This window comes from Molossus molossus, unplaced genomic scaffold (genome assembly GCF_014108415.1).
Source record: "Molossus molossus isolate mMolMol1 unplaced genomic scaffold, mMolMol1.p scaffold_m16_p_14, whole genome shotgun sequence".
Classification (NCBI taxonomy): domain Eukaryota; kingdom Metazoa; phylum Chordata; class Mammalia; order Chiroptera; family Molossidae; genus Molossus; species Molossus molossus.
The window spans coordinates 3,248,495-3,273,234 of NW_023425349.1; the positions used below are offsets into that span (position 1 = coordinate 3,248,495).

The 24,740-nt window shown below is 57.6% G+C and overlaps 2 protein-coding genes and 1 pseudogene across 7 annotated transcripts in view; 1 reads left to right on the top strand and 2 right to left on the bottom strand.

Annotated features, from left to right (window-relative positions):
• Positions 1-1,551: 1,551 nt before the first annotated feature.
• On the bottom strand, positions 1,552-11,199 carry GFI1B (growth factor independent 1B transcriptional repressor). Its single transcript, XM_036261112.1, has 7 exons — positions 11,007-11,199; positions 5,960-6,076; positions 5,381-5,518; positions 4,784-5,055; positions 4,064-4,201; positions 2,996-3,161; positions 1,552-2,387 (listed from the first exon to the last, which is right to left on the bottom strand). The coding sequence occupies exons 2-7, from the start codon at positions 6,054-6,056 to the stop codon at positions 2,209-2,211; spliced, it is 990 nt and encodes a 329-aa protein (XP_036117005.1). The 5' UTR covers positions 6,057-6,076; positions 11,007-11,199; the 3' UTR covers positions 1,552-2,208.
• Positions 11,200-23,527: 12,328 nt separating this feature from the next.
• Positions 23,528-24,694, bottom strand: LOC118629984 (annotated as a pseudogene).
• Positions 23,952-24,740, top strand: part of TSC1 (TSC complex subunit 1) — a 51,560-nt gene continuing 50,771 nt past the window's right edge. For 4 of the 6 annotated variants that reach the window (XM_036260511.1, XM_036260516.1, XM_036260517.1 and 1 more), the window contains exon 1: positions 23,952-24,042. The gene's annotated coding sequence lies outside the window, so the exon portion shown is untranslated. The remainder of the gene's footprint in view (positions 24,043-24,740) is intronic. The other 2 variants (XM_036260512.1, XM_036260513.1) reach the window with 2 other exon arrangements.

The following is a 24,740-nucleotide window of genomic DNA, read 5'->3' on the forward strand; positions in this document are numbered from 1 at the left end:
CTCACCTGGGGGTGGGGTGCAGGGGACAGGTCAGGAGCTCATCCCAGGCCTGACCCCACTGTGTGACTTTGGATAAGTCCCTGCCCCTGTCTGGGCTTCACCATCTCCGGACAGGGAGGGAGGAGTGGGTGGTCTCAAGGCTGTGCCGGCCCCGCTGCTGGAGACCCAGTTCCTCTGCCTTCAGAGCCAGGCCTCCGGGACAGGAACTGGGAACCTGCTGAGGAGGCCAGCCCACCTCCCCATGCAAATCCCAAACCCCACCCCCACCCCACCCTTCTCCCTCCAGACAGGTTTGTTCAGGGGAATTCTGGCCAAGGTAAATAGGAAGAACCTCTGGAACGAAATATGCCAGGGGTCCTGCCCAGCCAAACCCAGAGCCTGGGAGTCCCCAGCCCCCAGAGGCCTTGGAGCCCAAATAATCAGCAGAGGCAACACCCGAGGGCTCACCGGGAGGAAAGGCAAATGCAGACCTGAAGTGGGAGACTTGGAATCAGATATATCCCATCCCAGCCCCGCACTCCCGCTGTGCGACCCTGGACAAGCTGGCCCACCTCTCTGGGGCTCAGCTCAGTGCCAGAAGGGACTCATTCGGAGGTGTCCATTGTGGTGGCCTGGCCTGGGCTTGGTGCTGAGAGCCAGAGCCCAGAGAAATGCCTCCCAGCAAAGGGGAGTTACCCACAGGTAACTAACTGCCCGTCCACGTTCGGGGGCCTGAGCTGACAGTGAGGAGCCAGAGGGGACAGCTTCGGGCAAGGACTGTGGGAGGAGGCAGCCCTTGAGGGGCCTTGTGCTGGGCCTTGCTCACTGCCGCGCACCCCGGTCTCGGGGAGTCCTCCCCAGACCCCAGCAGTGGACTGCCATGCTCCCCACTTTACAGAGGAGGCGCTGGAGCAGAAGTGAGCAGCTGGCGACGGGCAGCGCCAGGCCTCGCGCGTGTCTGCAAAGCGTCTTCTGCCCCGTAGCTGACGTGCCCAGGTTCTGGGGCCAGGACGTGGGTGGCATCTCTGGGGGCCACTACTCAGCCTACCACAGCGATGACATGAGGACTTTCGTGGGCAGCTTGCCCTGGATTGGCCAGGAGGACCCAGGCGAGCGCAGGGGTCCGTACGAGAGGGAGGCAGGAAGGCACAAGGAGAAGGTGGACAGACAGGAGGGGAAGCAGAGGACAGTTTGATGCGCTTGGGGTGGAGGACAGGCTGTGGCCGAGGATGCGGTGGCCGCTGAAAATCGGAGGGAAACACTGTCCCTGGCGCCAGAGGGAGTGCCCCCCACACCTCGAGTCTAGCCCCCAGGCTCATGCGTCTCCCAGACTGGAAGAGGATGAACTGGTGTTCGAAGCCACTGAGTTGGTGGTGATTTGTGACAGCAGTCACAGGAAACTGACAGCCCCAGCGTGTTGGCCTTGCCCGCCCTGTGGCCTGTGCTTCCGCTGCGGCCCTCACCCGTCTGGTCTGGGCACTGGTCTGCCACCCTGTCTGAGGGCAACGGCACAGCTATTTCTGCGCTTCGGTGTTTCCCACCACCCCTCCCTAAAGCCTCCCCCACCAGCCTGCACACAGTAGGCACTGAATAAATGCCAGTCGAATGTAAACAAATCTGTGTCTTTATTTCCATTTATAGCAGTTGAGGAGAATAGGCTTTTGACAGCAGTAACTGCCGTTTCTCTGGTCCCGTGGTCTGACAGCAGACCTGGACCCCAGCTGCGTGCCGGTCAGAGTGAGGGGTAGCCTGCAGGTCTGGCTGAAGCAGAGGGGTGCTAGGCATCCCACGGGGGCAGGAGGCAGCTCTGTCCACCCGACAGCCTGAGAGAGGCCCCCTGAAAACCAAGGGGACCAGATTCCAGCATGGTGGGCAGAGGCACGAGGAGAACTTCTCTGTGGGTTCCAGCTCTGGTCTTTTTGTGGCATCCATGGGGCTTCTCTGGCCTTCTGGGCTCTGCCCTGGGGAAGGCACCCAAGTTTTTATACCTTCAGCTCAGAAAAGACCCAACCCAGCTCCCACACTTTACAGCAGGAGAACTATTGGTTCAGAGAGGGAAAGTGATTTGCCCAAAGTCACACAGCAATTTCGTGAGTCTCAAAACAAGCTGGACGACTCCCATCCAGTGTCGCTTCCAGGAGACTGGGTGTCTGGGTGCGTGAGGCTGGCCTCCCTCCAGGTGCCAGGCCCTCAGGACAGGCTGGCCAGGGGCCGGGGCTGGGCACAGCCTCACTTGAGGCTGTGCTGGCTCTCGCGGTGCCGCCGCAGGTCCACCTTGCGCTGGAAGCCCTTGGCGCAGAGCTCACAGCTGAAGGGCTTAAAGCCCGTGTGCTTCCGGCTGTGGGTGATGAGGTTGGAGCTCTGGCTGAAGGCCTTCCCGCACACCTGGCACTTGTGTGGCTTCTCACCTGAGGGGCGACAAGGACAGGGTCAGGGCCACCTGTGCCAGGCCTGCTGCCTCGACGCCCTGCAGCAGCCCACTTTCACTTTGACAGCCCCTCCCACTGGATTGTACCCGGGTTAGGGCAAGGACGGGGTCCACCTGGTTTATCAATCTTGCACAGCTCCTGGCCGTGCCTGGCACAAAGAGCTACTCGGTCAATAGTCGAGGAATGAATGAGTGGAAGAAGGAATGAATGAACGGACCGATGGAGGAATGAAGACTCAATGGCGGGATGAATGACGTGAATGAATGAATACATGAATTAGTGGAGGAGAGAATGAATGAACGAATGAATGAAAAATTCACTTGCTAGTCTCACGTCTACACGGAGACCAACACCCTGCCTTGTGCTGTTTCCTTTCTCTAGGCATTAAGTGGATGTAGGTGCACCCAGCCCCCCTGTGGGAGGGGGTGTCCCTCATGTAACGTCATCCCACTGTCTTAAAGCTGGGACCTTCTAACAGTGACAGGTGGGTTAGCCAGGGGCTCTGTCTCTGGGAGGGCTGGGCTGGGCATGGCGGGAGGGGCGCTGGGCTGGGGCATGGCAGGTGGGGCGCTGGGCTGGGGCCTCACCCGTGTGGATGTAGGTGTGCTTCTTCATGTCGGACTTCTGGTGGAAGCGCTTGCCGCAGAACTGGCAGGGGTAGGGCCGCGTGTCCGAGTGGATGAGCAGGTGGGTGGACAGGGTGGACGAGCGCTTGAAGGCTTTGCCACACATCTGGCACTCGAAGCTGCGCTCCTGCGGGAGAAAACGAGGCCCCGGGGGTCAGGCGCAGGCGGGGCTGGCCGGAATCCCCCGAGGAACAGGACAATGTGGGGGTGGCCTGGAGGACGGGGTCTGGGGGAGCAGCTGCCTCCCAGGAGGGCCCTCCCGTGGGATTTTCCCTTGTATCTCTCACAAGGTCCCAAACAGAATACACATCTGCGGACTGACTGCCGGACCGACTGACCCGGGGGCTTCGGGGGTTACATGTCATGTCCCCTCACCCGAGTTCCTCGGGGCGGGAATGGTTCGGTTAAGTCTGAATATTGAACCTGCTTCTGTAGCTCACTGGTCACGCGACCGTGGCAAGGCGGTTAACCTCCCGGAGACTCGGTTTCCCCATCTGTACACTGGGGCAGTGAGCGTAATGACCCCAGCGGGTCTCCGGGCGGGTGGGAGGTGGAGAACCGGCCCGCCCGAAGGCCAGCTCTCGCGACATTTCCGGCTTCTCCCACCTGCGCGTCCCCACTGACCCAGGTGTTCGTGACTCGGCAGGAGCAGGTGCTCTCCCTGCGCGGGACACTAAGGGGCTCCTGCCTCGGGCAGGGCTACGTGGGTGAGACGAACATCGAGCCTGGCTTCACTGTGAGCCGAGCGCCTGGAAGGTGAGGACACCTGTCCTGACCCCAGGGGCAGGATCATTCCTGAGCCTCGGACACGGCGCTGCCAGCCTGCCCAGGCCTCTTCTGTTGTCCATCGGGGAGCGAAGGGTGCTAAGAGTGGGCACTGGAGACGCAGCCCACTCTACGGGGCAGGTAGTGAGGGACCCCCATCTGGGTCACCCTCGGGGGGGCAGGGAGAGAGACCAGCCATAGCCCCGGGCTTGCTGGGCGTGGCACGGAGCCGGAGGGGGTGGGGCCTGTGCTCGCCCCGCCCACCTGGGAGTGGACGTGCGTGTGCTGCGCCAGGCTCACAGCGTGGCCGAAGGTTTTGCCGCAGACGTCACAGGCGAAGGGCCGGGTCCCGCTGTGGGAGCGACGGGCGTGCACCTCAAGCCCATGTGGGGTGGAGAAGACCTGGGGGCAGGGGCAGAGTGTGAGGCCACGGGGCTTGCGGGGCTGCAGAGAGGGAGCCCGGCCTGGGTCCCAAGGCACCTCCCCCACCCCCACCCCGGTGCCCAGTTCCAGCTGCGGCCTTTACTGGGGAAGATGCGCCGGATTGCTGGTTCTGCTGGCCTGTGCTATCTGTCCTGCCAGGTCCCTTTCTCTCTCTGTCTGGGTCTCCTGTCAGTAAGATGGGGGCTGGGGGACAGCTGGAAGGCCTCTCCTAGCCCTCTCTGGAGGCTGAATAGCCAGCCTAGTGGTTAAGAACCAAAGTTGGAGAACCTGGCTCTGCTATCTACTTGCTGTGTGCCCTTGGGCAAGCGACTCAACTTTTCTGAACCTCAGCTCATCTGCCTCCTGGGGCTCATGGGTGTCAAGTGCTCAGCACAGGGCTGGGCACATGGTCAGGGCTCAAGGAATGGTGAGGAGGACAAAGCTGTGAACCCTCGATCCCACCTGGGGACCCGAGGCGCACAGGAAACGCCCAGCCCTGGACAGCCAGTCTCCAGCGCGCAGGGGTGGAGGGTGGGGGTGTGCCTGCCGGCCTCCGCTCACCTTGTTGCACTTGACACAGTGGTACACATCCATGCCCGGGGAGTAGTGGAGGCTGAAGTCCAGGGGCGGCTCGGCGCTGGGCACCAGAGGGCTGCCGTACAGGCTGACGGAGCGTTCCAGGAAGGCAGACTGCATGGTGGAGGGGGCCTGCCGATAGCTGTGGCTGTAGGACGAGGCCAGGGCGTCCCAGGAGAAGCTGGGCTTGTAGAACGGGGGTGAGTCGGAGGGTGGTGAGTCCCTGTCTTGTGGCTGGGACATCACAACAGGGCTCTCTGTGGAGAGGAGGACATATGCCTGGTGGTGACTTAAACATAGGGCGCCCATCACTACCATGTGCTGGGGGGGTCAGTGTGTAAGTCCTAAGCACCCCACCCTGGGCTTCATCAGCCTGCCCAGCTGCTCCCTTTGGCCCCCACACTGAAGTGTTCATCTGGAAACGAGGTCCTGTCCAGGAGGGGTCCAAGCAGAAGCCCGAGAGCCCAGCATCCACGTGACCTGTTGGTCCTCCCTGACCATGACTCCAGGGGTTCCTGCGTCCAGGAGCCCCTCCATCCCCCTCAACTCACTGGAGAATGGTTGGGGTCTTGGGCCAGGTACCTGGTGCCGAGACCATCCTGGTCAAGCTCTGGTCCAGCTCCAGCGCCGGCTTTTGTTTGAGGTCAGTCCAGTCCAGGTGCTGGTTCGGGAACGTGGTGCTGAGAGCAGAGTGGTTGCTCGGGACCTGCTCGCTGGCCACTGTGGGGAGACAGGGCCATCAGTGCCACTGGCTACTGGATCCAGGCGGGGGACGCCCTCCCCAGGAGGAGGCGGACCCAGGGAGACCAGCTCGCTGCTGCCTCTGGCTGCCCGGCTGGGAGGGCCAGCCGGAGGCCAGGAGGAGACCCCCCAGAGAACTCCTGGACCAGTGTCGGTTCTTCTGAGCACCGACCTGAGCCCTAGATTGGATCCCGTTTAGGACCCTCATGTCATCATCTGCAGCTACAGAGGACCAGCTGCTCTCCTGGCTCTCATCGCCCCAGGGACACAGAAAGGTGGGTTCATTCATTCATTCATTCATTCAGCCAGCATGGACGTAGCTCCCCTGCTCCCAGACCTGCAGGGTGATGAGCTGCTGCAGCCCGTCCTGCGGGGCGGGCGTGTGGGGTGCAGCGGGGCCCAGCCTGTGCCCTCACTCACCCGGGCTCAGGACAGGAGGCCAGACCGGTTCATCCTGGTCGCGGGGCTGGTGGTACGTGTGAGCCTTCTTGCTCTTCACCAGGAAGGAGCGTGGCATTGTCCGCGTGCGCCCCGCACCTGCAAGGGCAGAGGGTGAGGACGCTTAGGAGGACCACGCTCCTCTCTATCTTAGAGCCTCCTCCTTAAGTCAGAACCCACTGTCCTGGGTTCAGTAGTGTCCCCCAAAAGTTTGTGTCCACCCCAAACCTGTGAATGTGACCTTACTTAGAAATAGGGTCTTTGCAGTTGTGGTCAGGTTAGAGGTCAGACTGGGTTAGGGTGGACCCAAAATCCAATGACTAGTGTCCTTATGGGAAGAGGGAGATGTAGGCACATGGGCCAGAGGTACGGGGGTGCCACGTGGAGGTGGGGGTGGAGGCTGGAGCGACACCCTACAAGCCGAGCAACGCCCGGGAGGACCGATGGCCACCAGCATGTAGCAGAGAGGTACGAAACACTCCTGCAGAGCCTGCAGAAGGACCGGCCTTGCCGACGTCTTGACTTTGGTTTTGTAGACGTCAGAACCCTGAGAGAACACATTTCTGTTGTTTTAGGGTTAGGGTTGGTAGCACTTGGTATCAATCCAAACTCCCCACTACTCCCTGCTAGAAAGAACACACCAACCTCTAGAAAACCCCAGGCCCAGCCTGCTGCCACACGTGTGCCCTGAGAGGCACCGGGAGCAAAGAAGGGAGGTCGGGGTCTCTGTGCGTGACACCCTGGGGACCCACACCCAGAAAGCTGCATTCAAATCCTTGCTGGATGGGCCTTCAGCAGCCACAGAAAGGGTGGGCTCAGCTCAGGTTGTGGAGCCAGATGCTCATGGGTTAGAATCCCAGCTCACCCGCTGTGCAGTTTGGGGCAGACACCTAACCTCTCTGGGCCTATTCCCTTTTCTGCCAGCTGGGGCATCCAGGTCTGGGAGAAGTGCCCCCTCCCTGGGGCCGCAGGGGCGATAGGGCCAAGCGCGGGAAAGGGATTACGGCAGCTCTGAGCGACAGCGAGGGCCTGGTGATAAGGCCCCGGCAGCAGCACACTGCAGGAGGGAGATTAGACAGGGCAGCTAGGGGCTCTGCCTTCAGCACAAACCCCGGGAGTCACCAAGGCCACGACCAGAGCCAAGCAGAAGAGGGACCCCCAACCGTGCCCAGGGGCCGCAGGGGCCTCAGGAGTTTGGGCTGTGGCCACCCTGCCCCAGGGCCAGCCAGGCCTGGCTCTCCTTGCCGTCGGCCTCACTGTCCAGATCTGCTAAATGGGGATCACAGCCCAGCTGCCTGGGATTCCTGGGGCCAGAGAGCATCTCCGTGTATCACGGACAAGCGTGTGGCATGCCTGGCGTGGTTCCTGGGCTGTGGGGAGTGCTGAGCATGGTGGCATCTCAGCCCACGGGAAGAGAAGCGTCAGGGGGCAGGCACCGCTGCGTCCTGTCCTGTGTCATCGCATCCCCAGCCTGGCCCATAGCAAGACACCCCGAGGGTGGGACGCTCTGGACCAGGAGCAAGGCCATACTCCAGGCCCTACCCCTCCGGGCTCTGAAATAAGGGGGTGGGGCTTGAAGGCGGCTGGGGTCCCGTCCAGCTCTCAGTTGGACCTCCCAGGCTCGCCCGGCCTACCCTCCCCGGGCTGTGGGCAGCGGTGGCTTTATCTCCCAGGGACTGTCTTCCTGCTCCGTCCCTCCACCCCTCGAGGGCTCCCCGCAGCCCCCTTCCTTCTCCCGTCTAGCTCTGGCTTCGCTGGGCAGTTCCAGAGAAGACCCCTAGGTCCCGAGGGAGGGCTGGTAAGCTGGGTTCCCCACATCCTTTGTTCCGGGGGAGCCTCCCAAGGCCATGGGCTATCTCTTTTGTTAACATAGTATTTTATCAGTGAATCAACTAGACCCAAAGGCAGGTGACTGGCTTAGTTTCGGGTCTGTTAACCCTGACCTGAGAGCCAAGTCTCTGTCACCCCATTTTGTAGAGAAGCCACGGCTGAGGGGCCGGCTTGCGACCCCAGGGCAGAGCGAGGCGAGGACCCGGCCACCCATCCCAGGCCTCCATGCCCTTGATCGCCAGACTTCGGGTGGACACCGAGCAGAGAGGCGAGGAGGAAACCGGGGAGTGTTTCGAGCTCCCTGGGGTGCATTATGTCATCAAGTCCGACCCCTCAGGGCAGGGGCAGCCGTGATTGTCGCGGGGTAAACTGAGGAAAGTGGCCCCCCGGAGTCGCATCGCGCCTGTCTTGCTCGGACTGGACCTCTGGCCCGCCCCGCACCTCCTGCGGACAGCCAGCCCGAGAAGCAGGGCGAGGCTGGGCGCTGGGAGCCAGAGGGGCGAACAGTCAAATCCCCCTGATCTTTGCATCTTTTCCAGAACCCATACGGCCCCACGCGGGCCCCTAAAGAGTTTTGGTGAGAGGTGGGTGGGAGACCAGGCTTCCTTTGGGAAACTTCGGGCTTCCCCCAGGCTCAGAACCCATGGAGACCCAGGACGGCAAAGCAATAAGCCTCTCTCACCGAGGGGCCCACTGCACCCAGAGAACTTCCTTTTGGCCCCTGTTAGCCGAGTTAAAATAAATAAATTAAAAAAAAAACAGGAACTAATCACCTATATGGTAGTTAATTAACAACTACACCGTTGTGATTCACAGGAACTTGTTCTGAGTAGAAGCTCAGAGCAGAGATTGTGAAAGAAGCTGAAGATGTCTTCATGGGACAGAGACCTTGATGGTATCGGGCTCCGGAAAGAGATGCACTGTTAACATCTCTTCAAAAAGCCCCAATCCTGATAGAGGGATCCCCCGGCCCTGAATCAGAATCTTGACCGACACTTCTGTGGGGCGGGGTGACCCTGCACCCCGACTTCCAGGTGGAGCTGGAGCAGCAGGTCTGTGATTTGCGAATACCAGGTGCCCCGGGCGTCCCGTGGGGTCCAGTCTGATTGTGCGACCTTGAGCTTGACCACATCACCGCCAACCTGGGGCTTGGTTTTCCTATCTCTCACAGGGACGGTTGGACTACGATTTCTACACTTCCCTTTTGCTCTAAAATCCCATGCACAGTTCGTTGAGCGTCAGTGGGGGACTGGCCCACCTTGACCGAGAAACTCATCCCCTGGGTTCCCCTTTTGGGAGGGTTGGGTAAGACTCCGCTGCTTCTGAGTCTGCTGCAGAGGACCCTTTGGACTTCCTTTATGTTTAAAGACTTCAGGGGAAACACAAAACAAACAAACAAAAGTCCTTTCCATGAAGGGGTAGGAGGAAGTGAGCTCAGGTCATGTTAGGGGTCAGATCAGACAGTGGTCATTCTTTTTCTTTGAAATGTGGAAGACATTCCCAAATGTTTCCTCATAAGTTCAGAGAATGCAAGTTCAGAGTGAGTCCGTATCTGGGTGTATCCCCCAAAGAATTGAAAGCAGGGACGTGGACAGATACTGGTACACCCCAATTCACAGCAGCCGTGTTCATAGCACCAAAAAGGGGAAGCGACCAAGTGTCCATCAATGGATGATGAATACATGCGATGTACGCACACAGTGGAATATTATTCAGCCTTCAAAAGGAAAGAAATCCTGACACCTGCTACAACGTGGATGAAACTGGAGGACAGGGTGCTGAGTGAAACAAGCCCGTCGCCAAACGACAAATACCACGTGGCTGTACTTACACGCAGTATCTACAGTAGGCAAATTCATAGAGACAGAAAGTAGAATGGTGGGTGCCAGGGGCTGGGGGAGGGGAAGCGGGAGTTATTGTTTAATGAAGACAAGGTTTCTGTCTTGCAAGATGAGAAAGTTCTGTAAATGGATGGTGGCACCCGGAGCGCCTCCCCGCGAGCGTACTCAGTGCCACTGACGTGTACACTTAACACGGTCAGTTTCGCATTGGGTGTATTTTATCTCAATAAAAACAAAAATGAGTGAAATTGGCACAGCCTGAGCATTTCTGAATTGGAGACTCGAGCAGCTCCTGCCGGCTTGAATTTCTGGAGCCAGGCTGAGAGCCCTAAGGCTTTCTCAGTTCCCGAAAAGGGCGGGGGGCTGTGTCCCAGCGCGGCACCGCGGGTGGTCAGGCGACTTTCCTGAGGGTCTCCTGGACCGTCTGCAGGGGGGCCAGCACACCGCCCCTCAAACCTGAGCTGGAAGAGACCTCGCTCGTCCCCTGAGCGGAAGAGCCCCTCTGTGTCAGCTCTGAGGACCAGAAAGCCACCACTGCACTGAGTCTGAAACCTCACCGTCTGCCAGGCAGCGGGCAGGGGCTGTGCCCAGGGCAGGGGCAGCCCGCCGGCTTCTACCAGACCCACACCCAGAGACTCAAATGAACCCCCAGCCCCGGGATCTCATGAAAGCTGTGGACTCTTCCCCAGAAAGAAGTATGCAGGCATGTGCCCCCAGCGATCCTGGGGACCGTCCCCCCAACGAAGTCTGCTTTAGAGTAAGTGCCTCTGCCCAGACGCCCAGAAAAGGTTGGCTCTTTCTCCCAAAAAGGCAGGAAAGGTCTTGACACCAGTCCTCACCCACAGCCCTGCCGTTCCTGGAGGCTGGGGGGAGACGTGGGGAGGCGCCTGGCTCAGGGCCCCAGGAACTTGGGTGAAGGTCGCCTGGACAGTGGGGGGGGGGGGACGCCGGGTAGAACTCTCTTCACTGTGCTCAATCCCAGCCTCACTTGACACACAAAGAGGGCTCACATCGCGGTGCTCTGGGGACTGGGACAGTTGGTGCCCGAGGGGCACACCCACTCTGCCCGCCCGGGTCTTCGGAGTGTGGGGAAGGCACTGTGCACGGGTATCTGTCAGCCTAAGACTGAGTTTTGAAAAGGGTGGTGCCTCAGCCCTATAGCCCAGAAGCCGGCCTCCTGGCCGCTGCCTGTCCCGGGCTCAGGGGCCGAGAGCCACATCCCATAGGAGAACCTTGCAGCCACCCCATGCTTCCTGGAGGTGCCAAGGGACTAGGAACCTGCCTGCAAATAGTCGAAGTGAGACATGCAAATGGAAAGGCCGAGGCAGGGGCGCCCCAGCCCCCCACCCTGTGCTCACCTGTCCACAGCTGCAGTGGGGACCTCGCGGGCTCTCTGCGGACCGGCTCCCTCCGGCCACCTGGTGACTCTCGGCACAAATGCACACTTCTCCTTTTCTCTCTCTCTCTCTGGTTTTTTTCTTCCCTCTTCTGTTCCCCTCCCTGATTTTCAATCTGATTATTTGTCAAAATCTGGCGGCCAGGGGACAGCCAATAGAGAGCCGGCAGGCTGTATTTGCTTATCACTGCGTCCAGTCCCCGGAGCCCTGGGTTCGGGCTCACCCTCGGCGCCCGCCTGCACTTGGTCTCTCCGGAAAGTTCCAATGACATCTGGATGAAAAGATAATGACGGCTAAATTATTAAATTTAAAAATTAAATGAAATAAAACATTGACTTGTAAACCTGATTTCGTATTGAGAATTTATAACTTTATTTAGTTTTCCTCTTTCTTTCTTCTCCCTATCCTTCCTTCCCCCCTTCCTTCCTTCCTTCCTTCCTTCCTTCTCCCCTTCCTTCCTTCCTTCTCCCCTTCCTTCCCCCCTTCCTTCCTTCCTTCCCCCCTTCCTTTCTTCCTTCTCCCCTTCCTTCTCTCCTTCCTTCTCCCCTTCCTTCCTTCCTTCTCCCCTTCCTTCCCCCCTTCCTTTCTTCCTTCTCCCCTTCCTTCTCCCCTTCCTTCCTTCCTTCCTCCCTCCCTCCCTCCCTCCCTCCCTCCCTCCCTCCCTCCCTTCTCCCTCCCCCTGTCTCCCTCCCTCATCCCCCCAGCTGGCACCCCAGCCAGGATGCACTCTTGGACAAAGCACTTGGCTAGTGGGCTGCTGCTGAGGGCCCCTGTCCCTGCAGAGGTCACCTTTGAGAAGGAAAGTCAAATTCATGCTCCCAGGCTTGACCCCAGAAGGTGTGAAGGAACAATCAGGTGTGGTAGTGAAGTCTGCCAGACCCTCAGTTCCACACTCCCGCCCCAGGGTCTGCGTGTGCCGCCATCTGGTGGCTGCAGAGAGGACCACGGGGCCGTCCATGGGGGCCTCCAGCGTGTCCCCGGTCACCAGGGGGAAGCAGCGATGGCCAGTGTGGGACGTCTCATGCCATTTGACACCCAGCTCCATTCCCTGATACCGCCCCCCACCGTTCCCACACCTTGACCTCCTCAGCTTCCCAGCGGCTCAGGGATGACTAATTTATTTCAGGAGGAGGTTTTGCATAAGACAAGAACTCACAAGCAGGGCACTGTTAGGCTGATTTGCATACTCTTCCCACCCCAGCCCAAGAGATTGTGTTTCCCTCAAAAAGAAAACACATTTGGTGAGGGGAAGCCCCCCCCCCACTACCCTTCAAGTCCAAGGTAGGACAGACGGGGAGAAAGGGGGTCCGGTATCTGTGCTGGGCTGAGCCTTTAAGTACGTGAGCACCAATCTGGACATCACCGGGCCCAAGTGATGCCACCAGGGCTCAGGTCCCAACCACAGGCCACTGACAGTCACCCCCAGCCCTGTGTTTCTTTTCTGGCTGGAGAGACATGAGTGGAAACATCTGGAATATTCTTTGGATGTTGCACACCGCCGACGGTCAACTCAAACCGTTGGAAATTATGCAGAAAACTTCAGACAGTAATTCATGGGCACTAAGAAAAGATTCTCCGCTCACTTGACAACTCCTGATGCTTCGCCTTCTCGCGTCTCTGCGCATGCGCCCCCAGTTCGCTGCTGGGACCACAGGCTCCTTCCCACCGAATGTTATTTCAGGGCCTCCTCCATTCTCTGGGGGCTTTTGTTAACATATTTCATGGCTTCACAGTTTTCCATGACCACTTTCTGCCACTGGGGCACTTAGCTTGGGGTGTTTTCTAGCGTGGGGCTGCTGCGTGGGGCACCCAGTTTCGATGCTCCTCCCCTGAATAACCAGCTCAGGGGCTCCCTTCCCAGACAGGCCTTCCCTGGGGAAGCACCCAGGCCTCCAGCCCCGGGCAGCATCACAGTGTCAAGGTGAGGGTCCTTGCAGCGCAAACCCCCAAACCCCGGGGCTCTGCATCAATCCCCGGCAGGGCCCACGCCACTCCCCTTGGTGACAGCCCTGGATGGGAAATGCATTTATTAGTCCGTCCCGAGGGCGACATCACTTCAGCAGCCCTGTGCTCATTCATTCGTTCGTTCGTTTGTTCAGTTCCTGTTGGCACCTTCCATATATCAGGTTCCTCCTTCCCCCTCTCCCCTCCTCCCTTCCTCCCTGTCTCAGCTCTGGCTGCCATAACAAAATACCATAGGCTGGGTGGCTTAACATCCACTTCTCACAGAGGCTGGGAAGTCTGTGATCAAGGTGCCAGCAGACTCCGTTTCTGCTGAGGACACGCCTTGCAGACAGCCACCTTCTCGCTGAGCCCTCACTCACACAGCAGACAGCGAGCTGCTGTCTCTCTGTCTCATCTCCTAAGGACACGAATCCCATCATCAGGGTGACCCTCGTGAGCTCCTCAAACCCTAATTACCTCCCAGGCCCACCTCCAAACACCATCACAGTGGGAGTCGGGCTTCAGCGTGGGAATCGGGGCAGGTACCAACATCCAGTCTATAACGCTCCCTTAGCTAACGCATGTTTATCGAGCGCCTACTAGGCACCAGCTGCGGGGGTTTCGAACAAGAACTAGACAGACACTCTCGTGAGCTCCTTCCTGGTCTAGCAGGTGGGACCGAGCGCCCTGACATTTGCAGTCTGGGGTGGGACAGCTGTGATGTAAACATCGTATGCAAAGGAGCAAAGGGGAAATGGACGTGGACCCGGAGAGCTGATGAAAGAAGTGACATCTAAGTAGATGCCAGGCTGAGTTCGTCGGGAGAAGAAACGCAGGGGAGAGTGTCTAAAAAGACAAACACCAGGTGCAAGGAGCCGGAGGCGGCCAAGTTCAGTAAGGTGGAGGGGGGAGACTGAAGGACGGGGAAGTAAGGATGGGACGTTTGAGAGAGGAGCCCAGAAGAAAGGAAGAAGTGGGGCCAGGAAGATTGTGGCCTGGTTTAAAAACCTTCAGTGATTCCTTTGCCTAACAGGACAAAAATCTCAGCTTCAGAGGTTAGGGCCCCAGGTTCCTCAGGGTCAGAGCTCTTTCCAAGGACAGCACCCCTTCAGGGCAGCCACAAAAACCCGATCAAACCGGCTTAGCAACAAAGCAATTACTTCGCATCACTGAGAAGTTCCAGCTTCAGGCACGGCTGGACCCAGGTGCTCCACTGACATTGTCTGGCTCACATTTTTTTGTGCCTCAGGACATTTTCATGTGCTGCCCCCTCTGCCTGGATGGTCTAACTCCCAGATCTTCCCACAAATATGGGTCTTTCACTGACCAGGGCTGGCAGACCCTCCTGCCAAAACCACACTAAGAGGCTAAGAAAGGGGAGCAAGGGATGAGTTCTGGAAGGAAGAGCAGTCAGCCCACAGAATAAGGCCAGAAAGGTGTTTGGGGCGATAGCTTCTGCCTCCCACCTCGCTTCTCATTGTCACCTCAATATTCTGTGTTCTCGCTGGGGACAAAATCCCAACTCCTGCCTTTGCCTTTTCGGTTCCACCTGTCCAGAATGTTCTTTCTCTTCGGTCTCCTCCTTCACAGGTCTCAACTCCTCCAGGAAGCCTTCCCAGACGTCCCACAATCCCTGGGGTCACCTGTGCTCTAAAGGATTCTGCCCTTGTCCAGGTGGTGTGGCTCAGTGGTTGACATTGACCCGGTTGGGTTCCCGGTCAGGGCACATGCCCAGGTTGTGGGCTCTGGTAGAGGGCGTGCAGGAGGCAGCCCATCCATGTTGATGTTTCTCATCCATGTTTCTATCTCTTGCTCTCTTTCTCTCTAAAATTAATTTAAAAAACAAAACATATTTTTTACTTTTTTATTTTTATTTTTAATCCTCACCTGAGGATATTTTTACATTTATCTTCAGACAGAGTGGGAAGGAGAGAGAGAGAAACAGCCATGTGAGAGAGATACATTGATTGGTTGCCACCCTCATGACCCCAACAGGGACTGGGGACGAACCGCAACCGAGGTATTTGCCCTTGGCTGGAATCAGACCCCGGACTCTTTGATCTGCGGGCCGATGCTCTAACCACTGAGCAAAACTGGCCAGGGTCACTTTTTTTTTTAAAAATAAACATTCGGCCCGCCCGGGGCCACCCTGGACTCCTGTCCTGCGTTGTCCGTCACGGACACTCAGCGGCTTCTCCACGAGGCCGGCAGCCGTCTAAGGGGAGGGACATTGGGGAGTAAGTCCTCTCAGCCGGTGACAGGCTCAGGCTGAATAAATGGGACCCGCGGCCACCAAGGGACAGTATTGGGCAGTGTGCAGAGCCCGACCCTCTGCGGACACATCTCAGGCAAGTACAGGTGTGTGCTTGCTCTGAGGGGGTGAGGGGTGGTGAATGTGCTGTGCTGGGTGGGTGGCGGGGTCTAGGACGAGCGGGCACCTTTCTGGCCTTGGTTTAGTTAGAATGGCCACGGAGAGTAAAGCAACAGACATGCGCTGAGCCCATGTGCCCCAGGAGCAGGAGGATGGACTGGGTGGTTCCTGCACCGGGGGTGGGGGTGGGGGAGGGGGCTCCCAGCAAGCCCACTGCACCCTGGGGCCACCCTCCTCTCCCTGCCTCCTGGCGCCAGAAAAGCCCCATCTTCTGTCCTGCTAGGTCCCCGCCTTTCAGGGAGATGGCAGAGTTCTTTCCAAGCCCCGGCTCCTTGCCAGGAGCTGCAGGCAGCTGAGGTGGAGGGCGCCCTTCTTGCAAACACCGCGGGTCACTAGGGGATGGCACCGTCCCGCTGGCTCACTGCAGAGGATGCAATTCACCATGTCGTCACGAGGTGGCGCTCCTGCCTGCCTTTTCTCTGGCAAAACCCTGAAAACACTAAAAAGTGTCCGTATATATCTATGTAGTATGTGTGTATGTGTGTGTGTGTGTGTATCTATATCTATATCTATCATCTATCTAGTGTATCTAATTACTACTCAAATTACAAAAGTCAGTCCAGCTGGTGTGTCTCAGTGCCTGAGCATCGACCCCTGACCAAGAGGTCGCCAGTTCAATTTTCCGATTTTCCGTCAGGGCACATGCCCAGGATGTGGGCCAGATCCCCAGTGGGGGGCATGCAGGAGGCGGCCAATTGATGTTCTCTCTCATCAACGTTTCTATCTCCTTCTCTTTCCTCTCTCTCTAAAATGAATACAGAAAAAATAGTAGGTAAAAATATTAAGAAACAAAACAAAATTGATACATGATCAGAGCAGAAAGAAGAAAATTAAAGAATGTGCACCTCTGTCTTGATGTGTATTTAGTTTTTCTCTCTTCCTCCCTCCTCCTCCCTTGCCCCTTCTCCCCTCATTTGCATGTGCGCCTATGATGCTTTTGAATTCAAACAAATCTTTATTATTATTATTTTATTTTTCAATCCTCACCTGAGGATATTTTTCCATTTATCTTCAGATAGAGTGTGAGGAAGAGAGAGAGAGAGAGAGAAACATTGACGTGAGAGGGACACATCAACTGGTTGCCTCTCGCACGACCCCAACCAGGGCCAGGGATCGAACCGCAACCAAGGTACGTGCCCTTGACTGGAATCAAACCTGCGACTCATTGGTCCACAGGCTGATGTTCTAACGACTGAGCAAGACTGGCCAGAGCAAACACATCTTTATTATTAAAAATAACCTTTGTTGCCCTGGCCGGTTTGGCTCAGCGGTTAGAGCGTCCGCCTGCGGTCCCGAGAGACCCGGGTTCGGTTCCCGCTAAGGGCACGTACCTTGGTTGCAGTTTGTCCCCGGCCCTGGTTGGTCGTGCGGGTGGCAGCCACTCGATGTGTCCCTTTCACATCGATGTTTCCCCCCCCCTCTCTCTCTCTTCCTCTCCCTCCGTCTGTACAGAAAATGGAAAAATGTCCTCGGATGAGGATAAAAAAAAATAAAATAAAATAACCTTTGTTGACCCTTCCCTGTTGAATCCCATAGTTAGGCAGTATCTCCCCCAGGCTGTGAGCTCAACCCTCTGTCCTCCAGCCTCCCCAGAGTCTGCAGGTGGGGACCAGCCACATCCTGGCGGAAGACCATGGGTGCGTTCTCGCCACAGGGTGGTCAGCTGGCCTCACAGGAGCATAGGGGAAAGAGGGAATTAGAGGAATCGGGTGGGCCCTGGCCGGTTTGGCTCAGCGGTTGCAGCATCAACCTGCAGTCCCGAGAGACCCAGGTTCAGTTCCCGCTAAGGTCATGTACCTTGGTTGCAGTTTGTCCCCGGCCCTGGTTGGTTGTGCGGGTGGCAGCCACTCGATGTGTCCCTTTCACGTCGATGTTTCTCTCTCTCTCTCTCTTCCTCTCTCTCCCTTTCACTCTACCTGAACAAAAAATGGAAAAATGTCCTTGGGTGAGGATAAAAAAAAAAAAGAGAAGTCGGATGGGAGTGGGAGGGGGCTGCGCCCCCGTCCCGTGTTCCTGCCTCAGGCCTCCCAGCAACCCCGGCAGCGGCGGCAAACAGGCCCCAGGACCCCTCTCTGGCTCAGGAGATAACGAGCCGATCAGGAAGCCCACCTGCGCCTTCCACCCCAACAGAACTCCTCAGCCAGGGTCCTGTGCAGAAGCTCCAACAGCTGTCCTCACGCAAACCTCCGGCAGGAGGCCCGCGAGGACCGAGAGGCAGGGGGACGGCAGGTCCCCAACTCATCCGCCTGAGGTTTCAGAGCGGGAAACTGAGGCACAGAGAGAGACGTGCCAAGGGCACACGGCTCCTCAGAAGCAGAGCAGGGCTGGGACCGGCTCCTAACTCTCCTCGAAGCCCTTCACAGGGGTGGCCGTTCTTATGCCTGCAGTGTAGACATCTCGTCTGTTCCATGAGACATCACTGCCCATGCCAGGGAACAGAGCAGGTGACATCTGATTCTCCAGAGTCACCGGGTGGAGTGGAAGCGTCATTCTGGTGTCCGGGCCACTAGCCTCCCGAGACCCCAACTTCACATCTGTCGCGTGGGGCTAAGGCAGTGCCTCCCTGGGCTTGTTGCAGATAGCAAATTCGAGGCCACGCGTCACGCGTGAAAATATTTCATAAATGCTAAGATTCTTTAAATGTGCCAGTGACTGTTTCCTGGCAGCGACATCCACTAGCAGACCACAGAGCTCTGCTCTGTCTCGTTATCGCGAGGTCGAGAGCAGCCCTGGCTGTGGGGGAAGGAAAGGGGGCGTGTCTGCCCGAGTCCCGCCAGGTGGGCTGTGCTCCTTGGCGTGGCGGGTTGATGATGAATGGACCGCCTGACGCTTGGCACACACTCCCCGTGACTTCCGCCTCCGAGTTCCCGCTCACACACGGGGAGCCCACTCCGAGGCTGCGGGTGGAGGAGGAAGAAATCAAAGTTCCCTGAACACTTTTACCCGGGGCCGGGTGGGGTGGGGGCTTCACAGCCTTGACACGTAGGGAAACTGAGGACCAACTTCCAGGGGCGGCTGGCACCAGGACCGAGTCCACAGTGACAGTGGGGGCGACCTGCCCGACCACAGTCTTTCCCCAGAAGCACGCTTGGCTCATCATGGGGTCAGCAGGTGTGCCAGGCGTGGGTGAGAGTCTGTGCTCCTGCCATCAGCTGTGCGTGTGTGCATGTGCGTGTGTGTGCGTGTTTTCACTAGCCAGGCTTAGGAGGGTGAGAATCTCCCCGTGAGTCCTCACCTCCCCAGTCAAGCCCACTGAGGGGCACCCCCGGCCGGTGATGCCTTGGTGGCGGGCTGGTTCACAAACGGAGGGTATGCTGTGACCGCTGAGCGGTAGGCCCTGTCTTCCCTCACAGCCGGCTTGGGCCAGGGGGCTCTGGGCCTGGCGCATGGCTTCAGTCTCCAGGCTCGGGAGGCAGAGCCCGAAATGAGCGCACAAAGCGGGCAGGAGCCCCAGGAAGGATGTTCGAGGGGATGCACACACCTTCACAGAGGACTAGACCCACAAAGCCGCCTGGGAAGGGACCCCCTTTTCCACGGGGGCTCTCTCTCAACGCTGCGCAGTACTCTGGGCGTCCTGCCTGCAGGATGTGGGGGAGGGATCACACAGAGGACACCTTCCACCCACCAGGATTTGCACCCAATTTCCATGTTTTGCATGTGCCTGCTGCCTTCAGAGATTTCCAGTTCCCGTGTCATCAGAATCCCCTGAAGAAGGAGCGTTTTTCTCCTCTGTTGCTTCTTACCCACCCATGAGCCTGCAGGAAGGACCCTCCGCTGAAGAAAAGAAGGAAACATAAGACGTGTACATTAAGTGTGTGCAATTTTTTGTGTATTGGCTATAACTCAGTAGAGCTAAAAAAAAAAAGGCTCTGGCTGGTTTGGCTCAGCGGTTAGAGCGTCGGCCTGCGGTCCAGAGAGACCTGGGTTCGGTTCCCGCTAAGGGCGCGTACCTCGGTTGCGGTTTGTCCCCGGCCCTGGTTGGTCATGCGGGTGGCAGCCACTCGATGTGTCCCTTTCACGTCGATGCTTCTCTCTCTCCCTCCCACTCTATCTGAACAAAAGGAAAAATGTCCTCGGGTGAGGATAAAAAATAAATAAATAAAATCTCTTCTTTTAGCATCCATAATAGAGAGACCCAGGGAAGTACCCTAATTGGCCCAGTTCAAGTCACATGTCCAACCACTTTGGCTAATCACTTTGGCTAAATGATGGGGCTCTCAGATTGGCTAGGCCTAGCTCCAGTGACTGTGGCCTGGGGGTGGTGCTCTGGGTGTCCCCAGAATGGGGCAGGAGAGAGGCTGTGCAGACAGATTCAATGGGTGTACTCCCATGCCCCAGACAGCGCCACCTGCCTACAAGGTGGGCAAACCCCTGCCACCCGGGAGGCTCCAGGGTGGTACGTGGAAGGTGGTGATCTGATTAACATCTCTTTGGCAAAGGACAAAAATCAACCCCCAGGAAGTAGGAAATGTCTGGGCAGCCCAGACTGGGCAGGGTTGCCGCTGCCTGTCCTTTCCAGACTCTCTCACGGGCCCCTGTGGTCCATATTGAGAAGAGTCGCCATCTTCCCCAGACGCTGTATGAAAGGGGCAGCGTGGTTGTGGCCTCCTGCAGGGCCAGGAGCGGATGAGCTCAGGGTATCACTGCTCCCTCCCCAGAGAGCACTCCAGCAGGGTGAGCCTGCAGGGCCGGGGAAACTTGCAGGTAGGGAGAGGGTTCCTGGGTCAGGCTCTGGGACAGCGCCTGTCCCCCAACTCCACCCAGTCACTGGTGGTCTCAGGAATCTTTGACTGTATTTGAGCCCCTGCCCTGGTGTGAATGCAAAGGCAAAATAGTTTGTGAACTGGAGGCAGTGGGAGAACCCTGACCCGCCCCCTCCTCCCCCAACCTTTCCTGCTTGGTCCCCAAGCTGACTCTGCTTTGGTGGCTACACAGAAGTTAGCATTTGATGAACCAACACCTGGGAAGCGGACTGTGAGCACAGTCAACACAGCAACAAAACTAATGTTTATTGAATGAGGGTCTACATTTATTATAGCTTAATATCTTATTGATATCTTATTGAATCCAGCCCAAATCTCCATGCAGTCGGTGTTGCTATTACCCCCGTGTTGTGGATGAGGAAGCCAAGTCTCACTCAGTCAGTATGATGGTCAAACCTGCATTCAAACTCTGTTCTGTTTGGAACAAGACCTCTTTTTTTTTTTTTTTTGGTACATGCCCTTAACGGGAACCGAACCCGGGACTTTCTGGTCCGCAGGCCGATGCTCCAACCCCTGAGCCAAACTGGCTAGGGCAGAAGAACTCTTTTTAAAAAAATAATTAATAGCTCTGGCCGGTTTGGCTCAGCGGTTAGAGCGTCGGCCTGCGGTCCAGAGAGACCTGGGTTCGGTTTACGCTAAGGGCGCGTGCCTCGGTTGCAGTTTGTCCCCAGCCCTGGTTGGTCGTGCGGGTGGCAGCCACTCGATGTGTCCCTTTCACGTCGATGTTTCTCTCTCTCTCTCTTTCCCTCCCACTCTGTCTGAACAAAAAATGGAAAAATGTCCTCGGGTGAGAATTAAAAAAAATAATAATAATTAATATTTTTATGGTTTTCTCTTTTTTGTAATATTTTTTATGTATTTTTAGATAGGAAGGGAGAGAGATGGAGAAACATCAATGAGAGAGAAACATCGATGGGCTGCCTCTGCACGTCCCCTACTGGGGATCGAGCCTGAAACCCAGGCATGTGCCCTGACCAGGAATAGAACCAGGACCTCTCAGTCCATGGGAGGACCCTCAATCCACTGACCCACCCTGGCTGGGCTGGATCAAGACCTCTTGGTTTCCCCCAACTGCCTCCTTGAGCCTGTGTGACTAGTAATGTGTCCCCAGCTCAATGCTCATCTCCCCCATAAGCCAGCATGTTATAAAGGCTGTGCACTGCTCGAGGGCCCCAGGAGGGTTGGGGGTGAGTGGGTAGGGGCAGAAATACAGCCTGGGCTCTGCTCATGTGGGCTATGGGCCCAGAGGGGGTGTCTTTTTCTAATTTTCACAAAGACAATCTACAAGCTAGCCCTACCTTGGATCACACTGGTCCTCTTAGCATTCTGACAAAACCCACCAGGCTGGCCACTCCACCAGGCCCCTCGAATGACGCTCTGCCTTGTGACCCAATTGGTTCCCATGACAAAGCTTGTTTTCCCCTAACTCACCCAGCATCTTCCTGCCTCTAAGCTCTTGTTTCTTTGGTTTTCCACCTCTCCCAATTCATTTTAATAAAACCTACCTCTACGGCCTGTTTTTATTTAAAAAAATGTTTTTATTGATTTTTCAAGAGGAAGGGAGAGGAGGGAAATATGGATCAGCTGCCTTCTGCACGCCCCCTATTGGGATTCAAGCCCAAAACCCAGGCATGTGCCTGACGGAATAGAACTGCCTTTTGGTGCATAGGACAACACTCAACCAACTGAGCCACACAGGCCAGGGCTCTCCTGCCGTTAAAGCCCAGCCAGGCTCTGACTGGTTTTGCTCAGCGGTTAGAGTGTTGGCCTGTGAACCAAAGGGTCTCAGGTTTGATTCCCGGTCCAAAGCACGTACCTGGGTTGCAGATTTAATCCCTAGCTCTAGCTGGGGTTGGGAAGCAACCAATTAATGTCTCTCTCTCACACTGATTTTTTTTCCCCCTCCCTCCCTTCCACTCTATTTAAAAATCAATGGAAAATACCCTTGAGTGAAGATTAACAACAACAACAAAAAAGTAATAAAAACAAAAAATAAAACCCAGCCAGTTGGGCCCAGCTGGAGTGGCTTAATTGGTTAGAATGTCGTCCTGGACACGGAAAGGTTGCTGGGCACATACCTGGGTTTCAGGTTTCATCCTGCTTCAGAGCAAGTATGGAGGGCAACTGACCGATGTTTCTCTCTCTCTCCCCCTTCCTCTCTCTAAGCATGTCCTTGGGTGAGGATTAAAAAAACAAAAACAAAAAAACCAGCCAGTTTGTGATTCAGAAACACAGTACAATATGGCGGCACCCTGTAAGCTGTTGTACATTTGAAACCTATATAATTGTATTAACCAATGACACCCCAATAAATGAAAAAAACACAACAGAATGGATCACAAATTGTGGTATACCCACAGCATGAAATACTGTACTGCAGTGAGAAGGAAGGAACTATAACCAAAGCAACCGATACTGATGAATCTGATAGGCATAAACAAACGAAAAGCCCAGCCAGAGGTCGTCCTTCAAAAACCCACAGTTAGATGTCATCTCTCTCTCCACCACCTCCCACACTGCATCGGTCATAGCACCTCGAGCCACCCCCAGCATCTGCCCAGCATCTACCAGCATCTACCGTCTCTGTAAGACACTGAGCTACACACCCTCCCACTTTGTTTCCCTGAAGCTGCACGAGTGTCATGTGCGCATCCGAGGGAGAAACTGAGGCTCAGAGGACTTCCAGGCCTGTCCAGGTTCACACGGCTAGGATGTAGCACAGCAGGGACTCAATGCAGGGGTTCTCATTTAAAAAAAATTATTTTCTTTATTGATTTTAGAGAGGGAGAGGGAGAGAGAGAAACATCGATGGGAAAGAACATGGATTGGCCGCCTCCTGCATGCCCCCACTGGGGATCGGGCCCACAACCTGGGCATGTGCCCTGACCGGGGACAAATCGTCAACCTCTTGGTGCCTGGGTGGACGCTCAACCACTGGGCCACTCAGCCGGGTTCTTGTTTTAAAGCTGCCTGCTCTGGGGAGCATTGTTTTAAATCCATGGAGATTTTGCTTCCCCACAACTGTGGTCAATTTGGCTCAAATACACTCAAAAATGTTCTTAAAAATAAATAAAGTAAAGCTGCCTGCCCGGATGAGGGTGGTTTCCATGGACGTCGCGACCAGGTCCGAAGTGTTGGCGCCCTGAGGGCAGAAGCCGGTGGCTCCTCGCAGCCCCGGAGGTGGGCTTTTGCCAACATCCAGCAAAGGCAAGGTCGCCGGGGCAGCGCCCGCCGCCTTCCCTCGGGGGGCTGCCCCGGCCCCGAGGCTGCACAGCGGACCCTTCACCCACGCAGGCCCAGTGGCTCCGGGGGACGCGGGATCGCAGCCCCGCGGCCCCGCCGAGTCAGCCCGCGAGAAGCCCCGGGAAGGAGCCGGCACCCCAACCACACCCAGACCGGCCAACTTGTTTACGCCTCTTGCACAGCCCCGCCCGCCCGGCCGGCCAGGCCACGTGACCCGCGCCCCGCCCCTCGCTCGCGCGCGTGGCTCCGCCCGCCGCGCCGGCCCTTCTTTTCGCCTCCTTCGGAGTCACAAGATCTCGCAGCGGCCCGCTTTCGGGATCCTTCCGCCCGGCCCCGCCCCCCCGCCTTAGAAACTCTCGCCGGCTCCTTCTCGACCGGCTCCCATCCTCGGTAATGAGCAGAACGGCACCTTCTGTCCAGCGTGGCTGCCGGCTGCGGGCCTCTGCCGCTGGGCCCGAGGGAGCGGCGAGACCCCGCCGGGGACTCTTTTTCGTGGCGGAGGCGGCAGCCGGCCGGGGACCTTTCACGACGGGGGAGGTGCTGTACGTCCAAGATGGCGGCGCCCTGTGGGCTGGAGGAACTGTGAGGTAAACAGCTGAGGGGGAGGAGACGGTGGGTGAGTATGGGGGTGTCGCCCCCTCCTTTTCATGGGGGCTTCTCGGGGCTGCCCTGGCACCATGACCCCAGTCGGGGAGGCCTTGGGGGGCGGGGACAGGGGGCTCCCTTGCTGGCGACCGGACCCCGGGAAGGGGGATTCGGAAAGCTTTCCCCTCCCTCTTATTACGCGCTGTCTCCGGTGGGGCCCGGCGGGGCTGGCGGGTCCCTGGGATGGAGCGGGGGCCTGGCCGGCACTCCGCCCTCGTCGGCGGCCGGGGACACGGCCGGGTGCACGCCCGGGCCGCGGCGCCCAGGGCAGGGGGCCGGTGAGCCCCCTCGCCAGCCCCTCGCTGGGTGGGGTGACAGGCTCCCCGGGGGTGCGGAGAGCGGGCGGGGGGGAGACCCTCGGTTGGCGGGGCCGCGCCGGGCGGCGGGGCCGGTCCCAGGGCTCGGGGAGAGGGGCCGCGGTGGGGGCCGAATGAATGGAGGCTGCCTGCGGGCATCGAGGGCTCGCGGACTCCGGGTTTGGCTCCGCTGCAATTTGCGTGGCCGGAGTGCCCGGCTCGGGAGTGCTCGTGGGTGGTTAATGACGGCGAAGACAGTTACCTGAAGTCGGCAGAGGCGACGCTGGAGACAGCTATTTGCAGAGCCACTCCTAGGCGCTCATTCATTCGAGGACCTGGAGGGAGAAGGGCTTGCAGGCGGAGAGCTTCGCCG

Bases quoted from the DNA above. Each gene is read 5' to 3' on its own strand.
- GFI1B (XM_036261112.1), bottom strand. From the start codon at position 6,056: ATGCCACGCTCCTTCCTGGTGAAGAGCAAGAAGGCTCACACGTACCAC. The intron at 5,519-5,959 runs GTGAGTGAGGGC...GTCTCCCCACAG, and splicing joins GCCTCCTGTCCTGAGCCCGG to TGGCCAGCGAGCAGGTCCCG. The intron at 3,162-4,063 runs GTGGGCGGGGCG...TTTCTCCCGCAG, and splicing joins ACACGCACGTCCACTCCCAG to GAGCGCAGCTTCGAGTGCCA.